Below are 20314 nucleotides of genomic sequence, written 5' to 3'. Positions count from 1 at the left end.
TTCTAGTTTTAAGGGGGTTCATCGTGCAACCTACATATTGCATGCGGCATATATTGCAATTAATTAGATACACTACATTCTCCGTATTGCAGTTTATAAAAGAACAAACATTAAACTGTTTTTTATTGGAGATAGATGTAAATGTTTTAGATTTATTAGCAAAACCGCAGCACTTACAGATATTGGCACCGCATTTAAAAAATCCTGTTGTTTTTAACCAATTGCTAGGGGAAATTTTATCCGGATCTTTGAACATGCTGGGTGATAATAATGTCGCTAAAGTCGGGGCTCTTCTTGCTACAAAGGCAATATCATTATTTCCCACAATATTTTTCAAAATATCATTCTGAGATAACAAGGGAAGATATTTTTTGATGATTTTAACAATAGAATTAAACTGAGGACTATAATTGGTACTGAAAACCACCCTAGATTTTTTAGAGTCAAACTGTCTTTTTTTCTCAGTAGATTCCAACAGCTTAACCCTATCCATGCCTGCTACCATTTTCCTGGCTCTGTCCAAGGACCAATTAGGATACCCCCTTTTTTTAAATTATTACAGGTCATTTCAATTCCTTCCTCCAATTTGTCACTAGATGTAGTATTCCTTTTTAGTCTAATAAGCTCCCCCACAGGAATATTCTGAATGACATGTTTGGGGTGATTAGAGGAAGCCATTAAAATACTATTGCATGCAATGGATTTTTTATAGGGAGATATCAGAACCCCATCATTGTCCAGATCTGCGGTCAGTTTCAAATCCAAGAAGTTAATTGATACCTCATGACCACTACTAGTAAATTTTAGATTGAAATCATTCAAATCCAAATAAGAAAAGAAACTTTTTGCAGACGAGAGACTACCCCTCCAGACAAATATCAGATCATCAATAAATCTCCCCAGCCAAACAATATTATCCTTGTATGGGTTATCAATATTAAAGATATAATTTTCTTCCCACACAGACATAACCAGGTTAGGCTAGTTTCACACTTGCTTTTTTTTGCAGCGCGTTTTTCCCGCAAAAAAACGCATTGAAAAAACGCATACATAAGCATACAACTGCTGCGTTTTTTTCAAGCATTTTTATGAGCATGCATGAAAAAAACGCAGCGTTTTTATGCGTTTGTATGCGTTTTTAGCGCGTTTTTACCGCGTATGCGTTTTTTTCCAACATTTTTAGGTGGCCCCTCACACTACCCAAACCATGACTTTACTAACCCTAACCCTGACCCTAACCCTAACCCTAACCCTGACCCTAACCCTAACCCTAACCCTGACCCTAACCCTTAAACAAATCATACTTAACCCTAACCCAAACCCTAAACCCTAACTAACCCTAACCCTAACCCTAACCCTGACCCTAACCCTAACCCTGACCCTAACCCTGACCCTAACCCTAACCCTAACCCTAACCCTGACCCTAACCCTAACCCTAACCCTGACCCTAACCCTAACCCTAACCCTAACCCTGACCCTAACCCTAACCCTAACCCTGACCCTAACCCTTAACAAAACCATACTTAACCCTAACCCTAACCCTAACCCTGACCCTAACCCTAACCCTAACCCTAACCCTAACCCTAACCCTTAACAAAACCATACTTAACCCTAATCCTGACCCTAACCCTGACCCTAATCCTTAACAAAACCATACTTAACCCTAACCCTAACCCTAACCCTGACCCTAACCCTAACCCTAACCCTAACCCTAACCCTAACCCTTAACAAAACCATACTTAACCCTAATCCTGCCCCTAACCCTGACCCTAATCCTTAACAAAACCATACTTAACCCTAACCCTGACCCTAACCCTAACCCTGACCCTAACCCTAACCCTAACCCTGACCCTAACCCTAACCCTAACCCTAACCCTGACCCTAACCCTTAACAAAACCATACTTAACCCTAATCCTGACCCTAACCCTGACCCTAACCCTTAACCAAACCATACTAAACCCTAACCCTGACCCAAAACCCAACCCTAACCCTGACCCTGACCCTAACCCTAACCCTAAACCCCCTTAACTAACCCTAACTCTAACTCAAACCCCTAAATTCCATGGTTAAAAAAAAAAAACGCATATGCAAAAAAACGCTTACATGAGCATGCCAGTGCGCACATATGCGCATCCATAGGCTATAATGGCCATTTTTAGCGCAAAACGTGCGCATATGTGCGCATGCGCTTTTTTGCAGGGCCAAAAAATGCAACATGATGCGTCTGGAAAATCCAATCGCACACCCCAAAAAAACGCAGCGCATGAAAATCGCATACATGCGCTTACAAGCGCGCAAGTATGCGCACCCATGTTAAAGATAGGGGAAAAAACGCATGCGCAGGTTAGCGTTTTTTTCCAGCGCTAAAAAACGCAAATGTGAAACCAGCCTTAGCTAGGGAAGGTGAAAACTTGGCACCCATGCTCACACCCTGTGTCTGGAGGAAATATCTCTCATCAAACACAAATTAGTTGTGGCTTAAAAGAAATTGAATTGAGGAGACAATAAACCTCTGAATGGAATCCTCATAATTACTGTATCTGGACAAATAATATGTGATGCATCGTAACGCGACGTGATGGGGGATAGAAGGATAAAACCCCACCACATCGCAAGATAACCACACATAATCAGATTGCCAATGAAATTTTTCCATAATCTGTATTATACTTTTGGAATCTTTAAGATGACTTGGTGTTAATGGCACTAAAGGTTGAAGATAAAAATCAACCCACTCCCCTAGTTTCTCACTAAATGATCCGATCCCAGACACGATAGGTCTGAGAGGGGGAGGAAAAACCTCTTTATGAACTTTAGGGAGTGAGTGGTATATTGGGACAATCAGTGTTTCACAAAAAATAAATTTTTTAAGTCTGAAATAGCATCCATACTAATTCCCACCTGTAATAGATGTAATAATTCAGAGTTAAATGAATTAGTTTAGTTTATGCATGTTGTATACTGATCAATACGTGGATAGTTTATATGTTTGATCTGCTTTTATAGCACATGTTTTTAAGTCTCTCACATATGTTTATAATTACCCTGATGGGAGTGGGATATATATAAGGTTCCATGTTTGGAAAGCAGATTAGATTCTGGACCGTGAAGAAGGCGGGTTCTACCGCTGAAACGCGTAGTCCTATCTGCACGACTTTCCTGCGTTATTGCTGTTTTGAACTGCTTGGACCATTGCATTTTAATGGATTTATGAATAAAAAGAAACATTTTTTTAACAGCATCCTGGATTGCTCACGTTATTGCTGGACTTTGCTTTGTCGTTGTTCATATATATATATATATATATATATATATATATATATATATATATATACACATATATATACAATATCAGTACCACTCATTAAGGTAATGAATATGCGCTCCACACCTATGGGAGTGGAGACGCATGCATATTCATTACCTTAATGAGCGGTAACATGTGACCGCTGAACACAGGATGGAGCTGCCAGCACGGGGACAGAGATGTAGTGATGAAGAAACAGCGATGGAGGGTGAGTATTGATGTCTTCTGGAAGCCCCCTCCCCCGCTAGATTTCTCGTGTAAAAGCCGAGGGGGGCGTTTTCAGCACAAAAAAAGTGCTGAAAATCTTGGCTAATACACGAGTATATATGGTATATATTCATGTACTTCTGGTGGGTCTGGTGACATCTTAATTTACTGATGGTAGTTCAGGTGACAAAGTCAAGTATTGATGGTCTGTCTGTTGATGTATTCATGTACTGATGGTGGATCTAGTGATGCATTCATGTACTGATTGTAGTTCTGGTGATGTATTCATGTACTGATGGTGTTTCTGGTGAAATGTATGTACTGATGGTTGTTCTGATGATGTATTTATTTACTGATTATATTTCTGGTGCCATATTCATGTACTATTAATAGCTCTGATGCTTCAATTATGTACTGATGATGATGAGTGTTGTGAGTTCATTTTCCCCTTCACCGTCGATGTCTGATGAACTCCCTCTTCTGGTGAAGGAAGGTAGTGAGGCTGATTACCAAACACCTGATCTGGTAGATGATGACTGGGTAACAGGAAATTCTGACTGGATATAAGGCAGCCGACGCCCTTCTGAGTCGCTGGTGATTTCTCTGCTGGATTCTTGGAGACCAGTCTGATTCCTGCTTCCCAAAGATAAGTTTTTGCTCTGCTATTGAACTTATTAGTTTTGTTCTGTTTACCTTGTTTTTTGGAGTTCAGCCATCCCCGGTCAGGGATGTGCTGAGTTCCATTTTTGTCTCTGATCGGTTTGTCTCTTTGCTCTGTCTTCAGAATTTACCTGAGTGCTGATATAGTCTTTTTGAAGTCCTAGCGACTTCAGGACCTGTTTTTCCTATCAGACGGTTGGGACATTTTTTGGTAGGATTTTTTGCGGATTGCAGACAGCAGCTTTTCTATCCTGTCCTTTTTAGTTAGCTTGGGCCCCATCGTTTGCTCAACCTATCTTTCTATCTGTGTTAGTGTTTTCATCTTGCTTCACCGTCATTATATGTTGGGGGCTGCCTATTGCTTTGGGGTCTGCTCTGGGGCAGTTTAGATTTCCCCTTTCTTTCTTTAGGCCTATTTAGTTCTCCGGCTGTGATCGAGGGGTCTAGGGCATCGTAGGAACCCCCCATGGCTACTGTTAGTTGTTGTGGATAGGATTAGGGGTCTGCAATCCGATAGCTACCAACCTCTCCGGTTTTCTGGACTTAGGTTGTATTTTTGTTTTTTCCTCCTTCGGTGACTCATTCATAACAGATGAGATTATGGCATGTATTCATGTACTGATGATGGTTTTGCTAATGAATATATCATCAAAATCATCATAACTACATGACTACAGCACCAGAACAACCATCGCTACATGAATATGTCACCAAAACTGGAATTTATCTCCAAAACACTCATCAGTTTTGAGAAAGCCGTATTTGTTGCATGACGGGCGCAAAAACCATCAGACTTATCAATTTATTTATAATGGAGGTCTATTTATTTTCCATTAGGGTATTTGCCAAATGCTGGACACCTTAATTGAAACCAAACGGCCCCGATTATAGTTACACTTTATTAGTTTCATTGACTACCCTTGGGTTCTACATTTAAAATTAAGGATGTCAGGGATGAATATCGCTATTTTTCACCTTGTATTGTGTAAATGGTCAGCAAAAAATGATTGATTCTTTATCTAACTTTGAACTTGCACTCCCTGTTAGGTCACATCCCTAAAGTACATCACATTTTTTCCATTTGATTACATTTTTTTGTGAAAAATAGGTAACAATTCTAGTGGAAGTGGTAATTAGAGTTTGCTACATAACTCATCGGAAGGAAAGGCTGGATGTACATTAGGGGTCCTGTTACCTTAGTCTCTGAGCCATTCCTTTGCTTTGGGGAAGCAAAGGAATGGCTCAGCCTTGGGCTGCCAATAATATACGGTATGTTCACCGACACGCCAGATACCACACATTACCCAGCCATCACTGAAGTGCCCATCCTGCATAAAAAAGTGCAAAAAAAGATGAATAGAATACATGAAAAAGCAAAAAATAGTCATACTTGCAATACCATGTCCAGACACAAATGCACAACAGGATGCAGAAGTAAAATTAATTTCCTAATGTAATAATTCCAATTCATTGCTTAGGTAGAAGAGCCACGAAGATCTACGCAGTACTCTGCAGAAACTGGACGTATCATACCTGCATCTGCAAGAACTATGACACGACAGGCATCTCGAAAGACAAAAAGAGCCAGTATTGCCAAAGAAAAGAATACAAGTGCTAATTTACAAGATCAAGAACTTCTGGCAAGTTCTAAGAAATGCAGAGACAAATGTCATTTGATATGTCAGCATTTTACTAATCTGTAAGATAATGGAGCCCTGTTGATTTTAGATGTAGATCATATTTGGCCCAAAGTTCTTGTGGCTCTGCATGACCCTAAATTTTCCAGTCACTCATCTGAACTTTACACCAAAAAGAGATGATCTATTGAAGCTATGTCCCCACAAACTGGATCGATCGTCAGTATTTCCAATGATAAACAGGTCACGCTGACCGAGGATTGTAACACGTCTCTTTTCTGTTAATAGATATTGGAGTTGCTTTGCCAGATCCTGCAAACTGATTCTCTGTCTGCCATCCAACAGTGGCTCCTGTCAGCTGGCCAGAGGGGTAAGAGCAATCACAGGAGAATTAATAGTAAAACTATACTACACTACTTTTTTATTTGTTCAGTTACAACAAAAGGCATGTTACTATATTATTACATGTATTTTTCAGTAGAATAACATAGTAACATAGTAACTTAGTTTTGAAGGCTGAAGGAAGACCTTATGTCCATCTAGTTCGGCCTATTTTTAGTTCAGCTGTTCTACATTGTTGATTGTTAATGTTCTATTAGTAAAAATTAAGTATCAGGTTCAGCGCGACATTCTACCTTAGAGACTATAGAGATTCCCTCTGCCAAAATGTAAACGATGTGTTGGTCTACTAACTTCCACTTTTTCGCCATAGAATGTAAAATACTCATTAATATCGTGGTTTAACGGTGGCACATTGCTATATTGGATTATCTGATAATATTTCCTTAAGGTTATGAAACATCCAAGGTTGAAGTTACTTTAAGGGTTATCCTCATCCTCTTAGTTCAGGATCATACTGCCCCCTTAACCTCCCGGCTGTTTTTTTTATAGCGGTGAAAATTGCAGTTTTTTCCTTGGGGTACCATTCTTAGAAGGCGACACCTTGTAAACTTTGAACCTTTACTGGTTGTTAAGAAACAATGACCCATATTTACTAATGTACTCCTATAGATAGACTGACTAAACTTAAGGCCCCGTCTCACATAGCGAGATCGCTAATGCGTCACCGATTTTGTGACGCAACTGCGATCTCGCTACATGTGACACGTAGCAGCGACCGGTCCCCCTGCTGGATATCGCTGATCGTGCAGGAATGTCCCTGGCCATTTTTTCATTGTCGGCGTCCCAATGGCCAGCATGCATCACTGTGTTTGATCGCTGATCATTGCTGCGTCGCTGAAGAGATCTGCCTGTTTGGCAGCTCACTAGCGATCATTTTGCGATGCACCAGCGATCCCTACCCGGTCGTATCGTTGTCGGGATTGCTGGTGCGTCGCTAAATGAAACGGGACTCTTAGTCCAGGTAGTCGGGAAATGTGCCAAATTTATCATAGTGGGGCACGTTGTCTGATAGATTTGCATCTTGAGAAGGTAAACTGTTGCTTGGCTTACTCTAGACTATTACTTTACGCCTAAAAACAATCCCAGTCCAATATTAAAGTTGGCGCAAATGAATGATAAATTGGTGTAAAATTGGTTTGCATCAAAAAGAAGCTCCAAGTTGTGCCAGAATTCTGAAGAACACCAAATGTGAGCCTGTGAATTATGATCTAACTTTTAATCTATGAGAGTGCTTCTAAAATGGATATGATTTTAGACATTTACTATTAAAAGTTATTTTTTAGGGGTTTGTTCTGTTCTGGTTTATACTGTTTTGGAGACCACATTATATATTTTTGTTTTTGTTTTTTTTAGAATGTTGCATAATAGTCTACACTTTATACAGTATATTGCCCCTTCTTCATTACCTTGCAGTTGATGCAGTGATGTGATAAGTTATATTAAATATAAGAAGAAATAAAATTATAAGAAATGTGATCAAAATATTGACTTAATGTTTTGAAACATTCAAGGTTGATGTTGCTTTCAGGGTTGGGTCGGGGTCACAATTGCGAGAAACTCGCACGAGTCTCGCATCTCAATACCTGGCACTGTCGCCGGCACTTGGACCGGAGCGCTCAGCTGCATAGAAATACCTACAGCCGCACACTCCGGGCCCGAGTTCCGGCGGCAGTGCCGGGTATTGAGCCACCCCAGTCATATCCTCATCCTCTAAGTTCATGATCATACCGCTCTTCAGCCTCCCCCTGGCTTCCTGGTTACTGGGGGGCAGACACTTCTGCTGGATAAACAGTTTAGACCAATATCAGGCAACATCAGATGCACAGTGGCTCTGGAACTAACAGTCCAGTACTCCTGGTCTGCTTTAGAGCAGTGCTTGCAAGCAAGCTCTTTTGGAAAAAGCTTGTAAGCGCTGCAAAACAGATTCTGTAAGCAATCAAAGAAAAATCTCTTATACTGAGAGCAAGGGGGAATTGTAATGACAGTAAATTGTTAAGTTGCTTGTTTTTACAAGCACTTTGAAATATTAGTCATCTAAGAAGATGGGAATAACCCTTCAATAGTAGACAGATCAGTTGCCAATTTGCATGCTTTCGTAATTTCTTGCAGAAAAAGACCTTGTCATGAATATGATCCAGACAGCTACTGCCAATATGCAACATGAATCTGTGGGGGAAACACTCTATACCCAGAACAACATAGGTCTGTTAACGAAGGATGAGTTCCTACAGAGAAAAAATATCAACAGGTACAAGCTTTGTCTTTCAAATTTCACTAAGGCCCGATTCATCAATACCTGTGGTGGTCACACCTATGTTGATGAGAGGGCATGCTGAAGTCAGAGGCCTGTGATTCATTAGAAGGAGTTCACCACCATAAATCTTACCTCAGCCAGAGACTGGAGTAATATTTCTGATGTAGGGCATGCCATAGCACGGCGTGAATTAGACAAGCTATGGCATCATGCCCTGTCCTTCCCAAGCTTATCCCAAAGCATGTTTATTCAGAGCCCAAAAACCAGAGCACAAAGAATGTGTAGAAATATACCATCAAAAGATTTTTTCTATTAATACCTCAAATAAATACAAAGTATGTAATGGATGCTACTTGTCAAACTAGAAGAATGAAGAAGCAAATTGACACATTCAATGCAGGTTAATACTGTTATAAAGCACAGTGGTTTTCACCAAAAATTCATATGATCCCCAGGGATCAGGGATAATTATAACATAATGGCAAGTATCAAAAAACTGGAAAGTTATTCCTATTAAAAGGAGAAGCTTGTCAGCCTAAAAACATGGGTTCTAGTGCCATTTATCAAAAAAATATGATGTAATGATATACAATAAGGCAAACAAACCTTCCCACTCACCTCTCTAGTCAAGAAGGCTGAAAACAACTCAGCTATAAATGAGAAAAATCCATCTAATCATAATACAGAACAACTGCCCTGATACTAAAGTGCCTAAGTGCATGTAAAGAACAGAATATGTCGCCTGTAATTAACTCTGAGTACGCCAAAGACAATATAACCACATATAGTGTGCAGACATTATGCTGAATACCTGTATGATGTGTCAAGACTGCTGCATCTACCCCGATGCGCGTTTCGTCAATTCTTCTTCCGGGGGAACTGTGCATGTCACATAGGACTAGATTTTTGCTATGTGATAAGTGACCACTGTAGTAAGTAACATCCTATATGTAACGATGGAAAACTCCCCCAATGCCATTGCTTGCCCTTTCTTCTACACCTCATACTGGACACCGAAAAGCTAGTTCAAGTCATCCTGTCATTGGTCCCAACAATCTACAGAGAAAATGTCATGCATGCAAAAAGTGTTTATACCCATTATGTAGTCATGTGTGATCAGCAACTCATTTCTTTTGTGTAGTAGGTCCAGTCACAAGCAGAGACCAGAGCCTGTTCCGGAAGAAGACAAACCAGGTAACCAACCATAATTCATGAATTATTTTCACAGTATTTGAAATATAAATGTATTAGCTGTTAGGCTTGTGTTTTCTACCATTTACATTGATGATGTACAGTGGGTAGAAAAAATGTCTACAACTTCCCTGTTTAAATGCTTGGTTTTTGTTACGTAAAAAAATCATACTCCAAAATAAATAATTTCAGAAATTTTTCCACCTTTATTCAGTCCTGTTAGCAGTAGCAGTTCAATTGAAAAACTGAAATAATTTTGAGGTTGAAGATAAAAACAAAATTATATTAATGTGGTTGCATTAAGTGTGAACTTACTGTTGTAATTGTGGATGTGATTGTGATCAGAATTAGGCAATCACTTTTAAACTCATAGTAAAGGGAATCTGTCAGTAGGATCAGCCTTCCTAAGTGATCTACATAGGCATTAGGTCATAGGAAGCTGAAAAAAAGAAATTTGCAATTCAATGTCTTATTCCAGAGAAATCCATGGATTTTTATATGTAAATGAGCTGTTCAGGACTACGGGCCAAATATTAATCTGCATAAGAATCTGCCTCCAGAGCTTATATTTAATAAAAGGGGGAGTTACCTGTGTGAGACATATAACCTACACAGAAGAGTAGAACTAAACTTTGTCTCCTTACAAACACATTTGCTGAAGCAAACCATTAACGTACATATCACACTGGTAAGTCCCGTTTTATTTACAAAAGTCTCTGGAGGCAGATTCGCATGCACATCAGTTCCTGTCCCATAGTCCTAAACAAGCTCATTTACATATAAGAAAAAAGGTGGATTTTTCTGGAATAAGACATCGAATTGCAGATATCAAGGTATCATTTTAGTCAGCTTCCTATGACCTGCATGCACATTTAGACGGTGTAGGAGGGTTGATCCTACTAACAGATTCCCCTTAAAAAGGTATACATACATACCAAAATATACAAGGATGCAACTGTAAGAAGGCAGCTGTCCCAACACACAATCCATAAGATCACAAACAATGGAGCTGAAATAAAGATGGTTTAAGATACCGTAGTTTATCTTACTGACAGAATCCCTTTAAAGAGTAGTCAGTGCACAGCTGCCACCACATTGATTCTGATTTACCTTATATAAAGTTTAGCTGTTTTAGTAGGATTTTTCTGACATTGTCGTAGTTGCATTTTATTGCAAAAGCCATGGTTGTTAACCCCTTAATGACCGGAGCTTTTTCGATTTTTCATTTTCGTTTTTCGCTCTTCTTATTTCCAGAGCCATAACTTTCTTATTTTTCCTTAAATATGGCCATGTGTGGGCTTACCATTGGTTTTACCATGTAGTGTACTCGAATGCGGGAAAAATATTGCAAGTGCGGTGAAATTGCAAAAAATATGCAATCCCACAATTGTTTTTTGTTTGGCTTTTTTGCTAGGTTCACTAAATACTAAAACTGACCTGCCATTATGATTCTCCAGGTCATTACGAGTTCATAGACACCAAACATGTCTAGGTTCTCTTTTATCTAAGTGGTGAAAAAAAATTTCAAAGTTTGCTAAAAAAAATAAATAAAATTGCACCATTTTCCAAGACCCGTAGCGTCTCCATTTTTCCTGATCTCGAGTCGGGTGAGGGCTTACTTTTTGTATGCCGAGTTGACATTTTTAGGGATACTATTTGTGCAGATACGTTCTTTTGATCGCCCGTTATTGCATTTTAATGCAATGTTGTGGCTGCCGAAAAAACATAATTCTGGCGTTTTGATTTTTTTTCTCGCTACGTTGTTTAGCTATCAGGTTAATTTTTTTATTGATAGATTGGGCAGTTCTGAACGCGGTGATACCAAATATGTCTAGGTTTGATTTTTTTATTGTTTTATTTTGATTGAGGGGGAAAGGGGGGTGATTTAAACTTTAATGTTTTTTATTTTTTTTATATTTTTAAACACTTTTTTTTTTTACTTTTGGCATGCTTCAATAGCCTCCATAGGAGAATAGAAGCTGCCATAACACGATTACCTCTGCTACATAGAGGTGATGCATAGATCACCTCTATGTAGTAGAAATACAGCATTTCTATGAGCGCCGACCACAGGGTTTCACTGCTATCAACAACCATAGAGGTCTCAAGGAGACCTCAGGCTGTTATGGCAATGCATTGCTGACCCCTGATCACGTGACGTGATGCGCTCATTTCCGGCCCTGCGCTGGAAGCTTTAGTTAAATGCCCACTGTTAGCATTTGACAGTGGGATTTAACTAGTTAATAGGCGCGGGCGGATCGCGATTCCGCTCGCACCTATTGCGGGCACATGTCAGCTGTTTAAAACAGCTGACATGTCGCGGCTTTGAGGTGGGAAACTGGTCGCTGACGTACTATCCCGTCAACGGACAGTAAGGGGTTAAAGAGATTCCAACACACCAAAGGGATCTCATTGTTGAAAGGTATCAGTCAGGAGTAGGGTACAAAAACATTCTCAAGGCATTAGATTTACCATGGAACACAGTGAAGACTGTCACCAAGAAGTGACTTACATTTGGCACAACAGTGACATTACCAATAACATAGTGAAGCGAAGAAACTGGAAAGGATAAGAAGCGCAAACTGAGTCTTATCTAGGTTAAAATTATTAAGATAATATGCACAGTGGTGCTCACCTGGTTTGGTTGTGTGCATACAACTACTGATAGAGTTTAAAGGGTCCGTTACACACAGCGATCTCGCTGGCGAGATCGCTGATTTTGTGACACATCAGCGATCTCTCCAGCGAGATCGCTGTATGTGACATCCAGCAGCGAACGCGCCCCCCCGCGGGGTATCGCTGATCGTGCTGGATCGTCCTGGCACGTTCTTTCATCGCTGGTCTCCCGCTGGCTAGCGCGCATCGCTGTGTGTGGCAGCGGGAGCCAGCGATGAGCGACGCTGCATGCTGGTTACCAACGTAAACATCGGGTTCCTAAGGGCCGCGGGGCCCTTAGAAATCCGATGTTTACCCTAGATACCAGCGTGCACTGCAGGCAGGGTGGGAGGTGGAGGCAGAGTGGTGCACAGACCAGAGTAGCTCTGCTATCTGCTACTCCAGTCTGTCAGACCGGAGTAGCAGACAGCAGAGCTATGCCGGTCTGTCTGCGCCGCTCTGCCTCCACCTCCTGCCCTGCCTGCAGTGCATGCTGGTATCTAGGGTAAACATCGGGTTTCTAAGGGCCCTGCAGCCCTTAGAAACCCGATGTTTACGTTGGTAACCAGCGTGCTCGCTGGTCCTGATCGCTGGAGGGCCTGTCTATGTGACAGCTCACCAGCGATCAGCTAACAATGTCCCAGCGATCCCATCCACGTCGGATCGTTGGTGGGATCGCTGGGACATCGTTAAGTGTAACGGTACCTTTAGGCTGCTGCAGACCCACAAGGAGATTCAGAAGATAAAAACTAGAAACAAATCGGTTAATCTGCGCTGCCATTGAAGAAGAATGAAACGATGTAGAATCCAAATGTAAGCAGTTTATTCGTCACTGCCTTTCAAAGTTTTACAACTTCTTCATCAGGAAAGAGCCACAATCTTGGTGAAGAAATTGTAAAACTTTGAAATTCGCTGATGAATAAACCGCTTACATTTAGATTTTACATCTCTTCAATCTTCTTCAACAGCAGCGCAGATTAACCCATTTGTTTCCAGTTTTTAGCTTTAGAAATTACCAAGAACTTGATAGTCATCAAAAATGTATAAAAAGACAAGAAGAAAATTGAAGCTGTCACGAGGCCTACAGCAAATACTGGTTGTGTATTGCATGTGACAATGATCTCCTGTATTCTACATATGTCTGGCCTTTGGGGTAGGGTGGCAAGAGGAAAGCCTTTTCTTACAAAGAAAAACATTCCAGCCGGGCTATATTTTACCAAAGCCTACATCAAGTCTGCCCAAAGTCCTGGGTTCAAATCCCACCAAGGACAACATCTGCAAGTGTTTGTGTGGGTATCCTTCGGGTTCTCCGGTTTCCTCCCACATTCCAAAGACATACTGATAGGGAATTTAGATTGTGAGCCCCATTGGGGACAGTGATGATAATATGTGCAAACTCTAAAGCGCTGTGGAATATGTTAGCGCTATATTAAGATTATTATTAAACCCAATACTGCACATCATTTAAAGAACACCATACCTTAGGTGAAACAGGGTGGAGGCAGCATTTTGCATTGGGGCTGTTTTTTGGCAGCTCGATCTGGACCATAGTCAAGGTCAAGGGAACTGTGAACAGTTCCAAATATCAGGCAATTTTCCAAAAACCTTTATGCCTTTGCTAAAAAGATGACAATGAGAGGAATGTCACCTTTCCGAAAGATAACTACCTCAAGTATACTTCAAAATCAAGAAAAGAATGGCTTTGCCAGAAGAAGCTCAAAAGGTTTAGAATGGCCCAGCCAGAGCCCCGACGTGAATCCAATTGAAAATTTGTGTATTACCTTTAAAGGACGCTGTACACACAATTTGCTCTCATAATCTGATAAATTTGGAGCAATACTGCAATGAAGAGTGGTCAAAAATTGCCTATTCTATCATAGACTCTTACCAGGGTATTTCAACAAACTATTAGCTTAAGGGTGTGCATATTTATTCAGCCACATTATTTTAGTTATTTTTCTTTTTCAATTGAATTCTACACATTATATGTGATATTAAGGGTGGAAAAAGTTTTAGTTGGCATAATGCTTATTATTCTATATATTGCATCAACTACTGTTTACTACAGTTTAATAGTGCATGAGCTTCTAACTCTGGCAATAATGTTATATTGCCAATGATACATTGTTAAAAAAAGAACCAGTAAAGTTCAGGTTCATTATGTGTAGCAGGAGCACATTTTACTTTCACTTTGCAAGCTGACAGATAAGATACTAAGATACTAAACTACAAGAAATAGAGTACCAGTTCTAAGCTGTGTAATCTTGGTGCCTGAATAAACATATATATTCACTGTTGAACGCTGGACAGTACAGAGACCAATCCGCTGCAACCCACGCAAGTCAAGAGGTATTTTTGGTTAAACCAATTCTTATGTGATTTTGGTAAGCTATCAACTCAACCAACGGTGATTTACGAAGGCAACCAAGGATGCATTAATCTTGCATGCAGTGAGAGGATCAATGTGGGAACCAAATCTATTGACGTTACACATAAACACCTGTGTGATTTAATAGAAAGTAGTATAATTGAGTTTATTTATTCAGAGACTGACCAGATGATAGCTGATGTTATGACAAAGCCACTTCCAAGAGCCAAATTTGAAGAATTCAGAACCGCTATGGGAGTAATAGGATAAGTCATTATTTGGTGTTGGAATTAATGCTTATTATTGTATACTAGATGGTGGCCCTATTCTAACGCATCGGGTATTCTAGAGTATGTATGTAGTTTCTCTCTGTTTCTCCCTCCTCCTGGCGGTGGCGTGGGTCATTCGAATTTCGAGTCCGGACTGCGCCTGTCACTGATTGGTTGCGGCTGGCCGGACACGACCAATCAGCGACACGGGATTTCCGTTACAAACAGACAGACAGAATTAGACGATTATATAGTAGATATTGCATCAACTACTATTCACTGTTTAATAGTGCATGATTTTCAGTGTCCAGCAATAGTGTTATAATGCCAATATTACATTGTTATGAAAAAAGAACCAGGATGTTCCTGCTCACTGTGTGTGCAGCTGGAGCACATTTTACTTCCCCCTTCAAAGCTGACAGATAAGATGCTAAGATTCTAAGCAATAAGAAATATCTATTGTATACTGTGCTACCTTTGTTCCTAAATTAATACAGTATGTATTGTGGTGTAGTGACCACTGTGTCCGCTAGGGGGCGCTGTGTGGATGTCCCAGGACAGGCGTATAAGCATTTCCAGTGTTCTGAAAGGAGTAGGATGCTGAATGATCATAATGTATCTCAAGGTGGGTAGCCTCGGGATGAAGGCTTGATTATGTGCTGATCAGCAGAGCTGATCTTTCATGCCAATGTGAGAGCTACCTACAAATCCACCCAGGGGTGTGTCTAGAACACCATACTAAAGAATGTATGAATGCTTGTAGGACCTGTGATGAGGTCATAGCTATGTGACCCGGTGGGTGTGGCAACAGACCATATAAGGTGGCCAGGGAAGGTCACATGTGAAAATGCTGGGACCCGGTTGGTCCGTTGTGGAAGGTCCCGCTGGGAGATGGGACTTCCTGCCTGACAGCACGTGAATGCTGTGAGTAATGGCTGCAAGCATCTGACAGTTCCCAGGGAGATGGGAATGATTGTCTGCAGTGAGCTGAAGCAGCTATGAGAAGGTAACCCTGACTGGGTGAGATAACTGTGAGGCTGAAGAGCCTGTGTGCTGGACATTGCACAACCTGTATGACTACAGGCTTAACAGAGGGAAGCTCTGTCATGGACGCTATGCTGTTTATATGAACTTTATGTTGCTGCTGTGGGTTTATGATGCCTGAATAAACCGCATGGATTGTTATTGTTTTATGGAAAACCTGTGCCGGATGTGATTGGCTGCCAAGCGCATGTCCCCAACCTTGAATGACAGCGCTACCTTACAGTATTCATTGTTGAATGGCTGGACAGTACAGAAATTAATCCACTGCCAACAGTTCTGAAATTATTCTTGATTCTTCTTTTTACATGACAAAGACATGGCATTTAACATTTGTAGACTTTTTATATCCCTGTATCTAGGTGAAGCGTTGTAGTTGGCATTTAACAAATATCTAAGTATGTGGAGGTGTCTAGTATTATTAGCATCATTCACTATAAGGGCTCATACTCACTTGCGAGAGACTTGCATGATTCTCGTGCGAGTCTCTTGCATGAAAACCTGGCACTGCCGCCGGCACTTGGACCGGAGCGTGCGGCTGCATAGAAATACATGTAGCCGTACGGTCCAGGCCGAGTGGCGGCAGCAGTGCCAGGTTTTCATGCAAGAGACTCGCACGAGAATCATGCAAGTCTCTCGCTAGTGAGTATGAGCCCTAAGAGAGCTAACCTGCAAGTGCTAGACATAAATATAAAAGGAGGGGCACCAAACCAACATATTTTGGGATAAGTATGGGCCCCTGATGAAATCCATTGATTTTACACAATCTTTTTCAGAGTGCATTGGTACTGCAGAAGTTCTTCAGATACATGCAGCAGACAATGAAAATCACAGCAAACCCAGCGCCGAAAAATAATTACCCACTGAAGCAACTTTTTCCTGGACAACTCTCTAATGATGCAACTGTTATTTTAGGATCTTGCAATTTATGTGTCTCTTTTTTAGAAGCAGGAAACTATTGTCAATCGACATGTAAGATGCTTTCTTAATCCTGACAAACAGAATATCAAAAAAAAGGATGAAATATCTGATCTGATTAATGTAATATTCAATTTAGGCATTTTTCTTATGATTCTGCATTTTTCAATCTTCTTTTGTAGCTTGGAGTTTAATAAATCTATAGAAACTGCAACAATATGCTTTGTATGTATCGTATCTCGTCAGCTATTAAAATTGTAGGATCCACAAAGGTGGACAGTGAAGAAGACATATAGACCCAACAAATGTCATCTATTTCCTCACTCTGCTTTTATGCACACACTGATCACAAGCAAACAGGTCACAGGTGAGGAGGTTACCTTTAGTAGCCATTCAAACCTATTTGTGTCAATTCTGTGCATGTTATCAGGCCAAAATCACCAGGGTATGTGAACTTTTCATCAGGGTCATTTGGATGTTTTGGGTTGTCATTATGATTTGAAAAGAGCAAACACAGTAGTTTGACAATAAATGGCTTCACCCAACCACTAACCAGGAGTGGAGGAAAAGTTTTGGTGCTATCATTCATATTCTATGAAAAAAGGTCAAGAAAGCAAAAGTTCTGCGGGGGTATGTAAACTTTGGAGCATAACTGTATGTTCTTTGGTCTGAGATATCATTGTAAACAGTGTGATCTGCAAATGCATTTTAAAAGTCTCTCAGTGATCAGTCTTTCAATCAATCATTTCCCTTTGGAAACATGAAATAGAGGAAAAGACTGATAATAAAAACAACAGAAAAAGGCACAAGTCGTTTTTTCTTTATAATTTATCCAGAAATATTTAATAAAATATGTATTTATAAATAATACAAATAACTTTGCAGTATATTCACCATTGTGAACGTATCATCCAGACTGCGGCACGGGCTTGAGCAAGCTTCCGACTAGCAGACAGATCGTGGATGTGGGGAATCCCTGTGCGGACATGCACTTCTATAGATTGAGAAGGAGAGTAAAGATACTAGAGATACTGACAGACGATGAGGCCTGAAGGTTGAGATAGATGGAGGTCCCCCCGAGGTATTGCCGCCGGTGTGTTTTCATCATCATCGGTCAGTGTCTCTACTCTCTACAAGTCCGCGTGCCATCCGATCTGGCAGCACATGGACATTTTACACAAATGTGGGAATGTGGCCTAAGGGATTTTACAGATAACATAATCACTCCAAGTCATTCAGGAGCATACCATTGATATCGCGTCTGAACTGTGTCGTTTTCTGCTATTTCTTCTCCATCTGGTCAGACCTTCATGTCAACATCTTCTAGTCACAACTTGTCACGATGATCATTGCAGTCTTAAAAGTAACAAGGTCACATACATTGTATAGATACATGTGTCTCCCCCGCACAGCGCCCCTGAATACAGATATTTACCCCACCATTAATATATTATTAGCCACGCACCAGTCAAAATATAAAGTGATATGCAGCACTGTGCCCCTCATTGACTATAATCTATTAACTATTCAGTCCCTGACTTTCTCTAATTGAAGGGAATTTGTCACCCCATTTTTGGCCTATAAGCTGTGGCCACCGCCATCAGGGGCTTATCTAGAGCATTCTGTAATTCTGTAGATAAGCCCCCGATGTAAACTGAAAGATAAGAAAAATGAGTTAGATTATACTCACCCAGGGGCGGTCCGGGTCCTGTCCGGTCTGATGGGTGTCGCAGTCTGGTCCGGCACCTCCCATCTTCTAGAGATGGCGTCCTCTTATTTGCTTCCCGTGGTGGCTCCGGCGCAGGCGCACTGCTCTGCCCTGACAAGGGCAGAGCAAAGTACTGCAGTGCGCAGGCGCCAGACCTCTCTGACCTTTCCCAGTGCCTGCGCACTGCAGTACTTTACTCTGCCCTCAACAGGGCAGAGAAAGTACACCTGCGTAGGAGCCTTGGCAGAAGTAAGAAGAAGGACGTCATCTCTAGAAGATGGGAGGTGCCGGACTGCGACACCCACCGCACCCGCCTCCGCCCCCCGGTGAGTATAATCTAACTTGTTTTTCTTGTCTTTCAGGTTACATCTGGGGCTTATCTACAGAATTACAGAATGCTCTAGATAAGCCCCTGATGGCGGTGGCAGCAGCTTATAGGCCGAAAATGGGGTGACAGATTCCCTTTAACTATAAAGGCCCCTTTACATTTAGCGATGCACCAGCGATCCCAACTACGATACGACCCGGTCAGGATCGCTGGTACATCACTAAATGGTCGCTAGTGAGCTGTCACACAGGCAGATCTCACCAGCGATGCAGCAGCGATGCAGCGGTCATTACTTACCTTTCAGATGCGGCGATCCTGACATCCTCCCGTCCGCGTCCACGCGTCGCTCGTCGGCGCCAGCAGGAAGCGCCCGACGAGAAATGGAGCTGCGGGATCTCGCGCAATCAGCGACAGACAGCGGGGGAGCTGGTCGGAGGTAAGTATCACACATAGCGATATCACTAGCGATATTGCGGCTGCGTCACAAAATCGTTGACGCTTTAGCGATATTGCTAGTGATATCGCTATGTGTAAAACCCCCTTAAGGCTCTGTGTACATGCAAAATAAGCAAAACTTTACAGTACAAGCAAAGTGAATGAGATCCCTGAAGTCTCAAGCACATGCTGCTTATTTTTTCTTTGTAGGATTGGCAGCAGATTAAAATCTGCATAATGTTAATTCTTGTAGTGTATTTCACCCATACTAATGAGTGGGGGAAATGCACAACAAAAGCATGTCAAAAGCGTGGCAAAAAATGTATGTTGTGCAGCATTGGCATGGAAGGTGAGTATAATTGTTTTTATTTTAACGGTGCCAAACTTGATGAATGAGAAAGGGTTGTACAAGTAGTGGACAATTCCCTTAAGTTATTATAGAATCAAGCCCTGGTTATTTCACATGTTTTTTCCTTAAAGAAGTTGTCCTCTAACTTCTTCTAATACCACTCGCTTGGCCCCGATAAAAAAAATAAAGCCCTTACTCACCTCCCGTAGTGTTGGCACTCCAGTACTACAGCACTCACTATACACTCATGTTATCTTGTATAAGGATTAAATGTCCCACCTTTCCATTTAACTTGAACATATACAGTGGGGAAAAAAAGTATTTAGTCAGTCAGCAATAGTGCAAGTTCCACCACTTAAAAAGATGAGAGGCGTCTGTAATTTACATCATAGGTAGACCTCAACTATGGGAGACAAACTGAGAAAAAAAAATCCAGAAAATCACATTGTCTGTTTTTTTTTTCATTTTATTTGCATATTATGGTGGAAAATAAGTATTTGGTCAGAAACAAGCAATCAAGATTTCTGGCTCTCACAGACCTGTAACTTCTTCTTTAAGAGTCTCCTCTTTCCTCCACTCATTAC

The 20314-nt window shown here is 41.1% G+C and overlaps 1 protein-coding gene across 8 annotated transcripts in view; it reads left to right on the top strand.

Moving 5' to 3' along the window:
• Positions 1–17127, top strand: part of TBATA (thymus, brain and testes associated) — a 77785-nt gene extending 60658 nt beyond the window's left edge. For 7 of the 8 annotated variants that reach the window (XM_073574887.1, XM_073574885.1, XM_073574892.1 and 4 more), the window contains 5 exons: positions 5654–5815; positions 6101–6182; positions 8324–8462; positions 9610–9662; positions 16769–17127. In XM_073574887.1, coding sequence (XP_073430988.1) covers positions 5654–5815; positions 6101–6182; positions 8324–8462; positions 9610–9662; positions 16769–16848 — 516 coding nt within the window. In that variant the 3' untranslated portion in view covers positions 16849–17127. The remainder of the gene's footprint in view (positions 1–5653; positions 5816–6100; positions 6183–8323; positions 8463–9609; positions 9663–16768) is intronic. The other variant, XM_073574888.1, reaches the window with a different exon arrangement.
• Positions 17128–20314: the final 3187 nt, after the last annotated feature.

Source organism: Dendrobates tinctorius, unplaced genomic scaffold (assembly GCF_039654945.1).
Source record: "Dendrobates tinctorius isolate UK_male_01 unplaced genomic scaffold, ASM3965494v1 ptg000040l, whole genome shotgun sequence".
In the NCBI taxonomy this organism is placed as follows: domain Eukaryota; kingdom Metazoa; phylum Chordata; class Amphibia; order Anura; family Dendrobatidae; genus Dendrobates; species Dendrobates tinctorius.
This window is presented reverse-complemented; position numbering and strand designations above follow the sequence as displayed.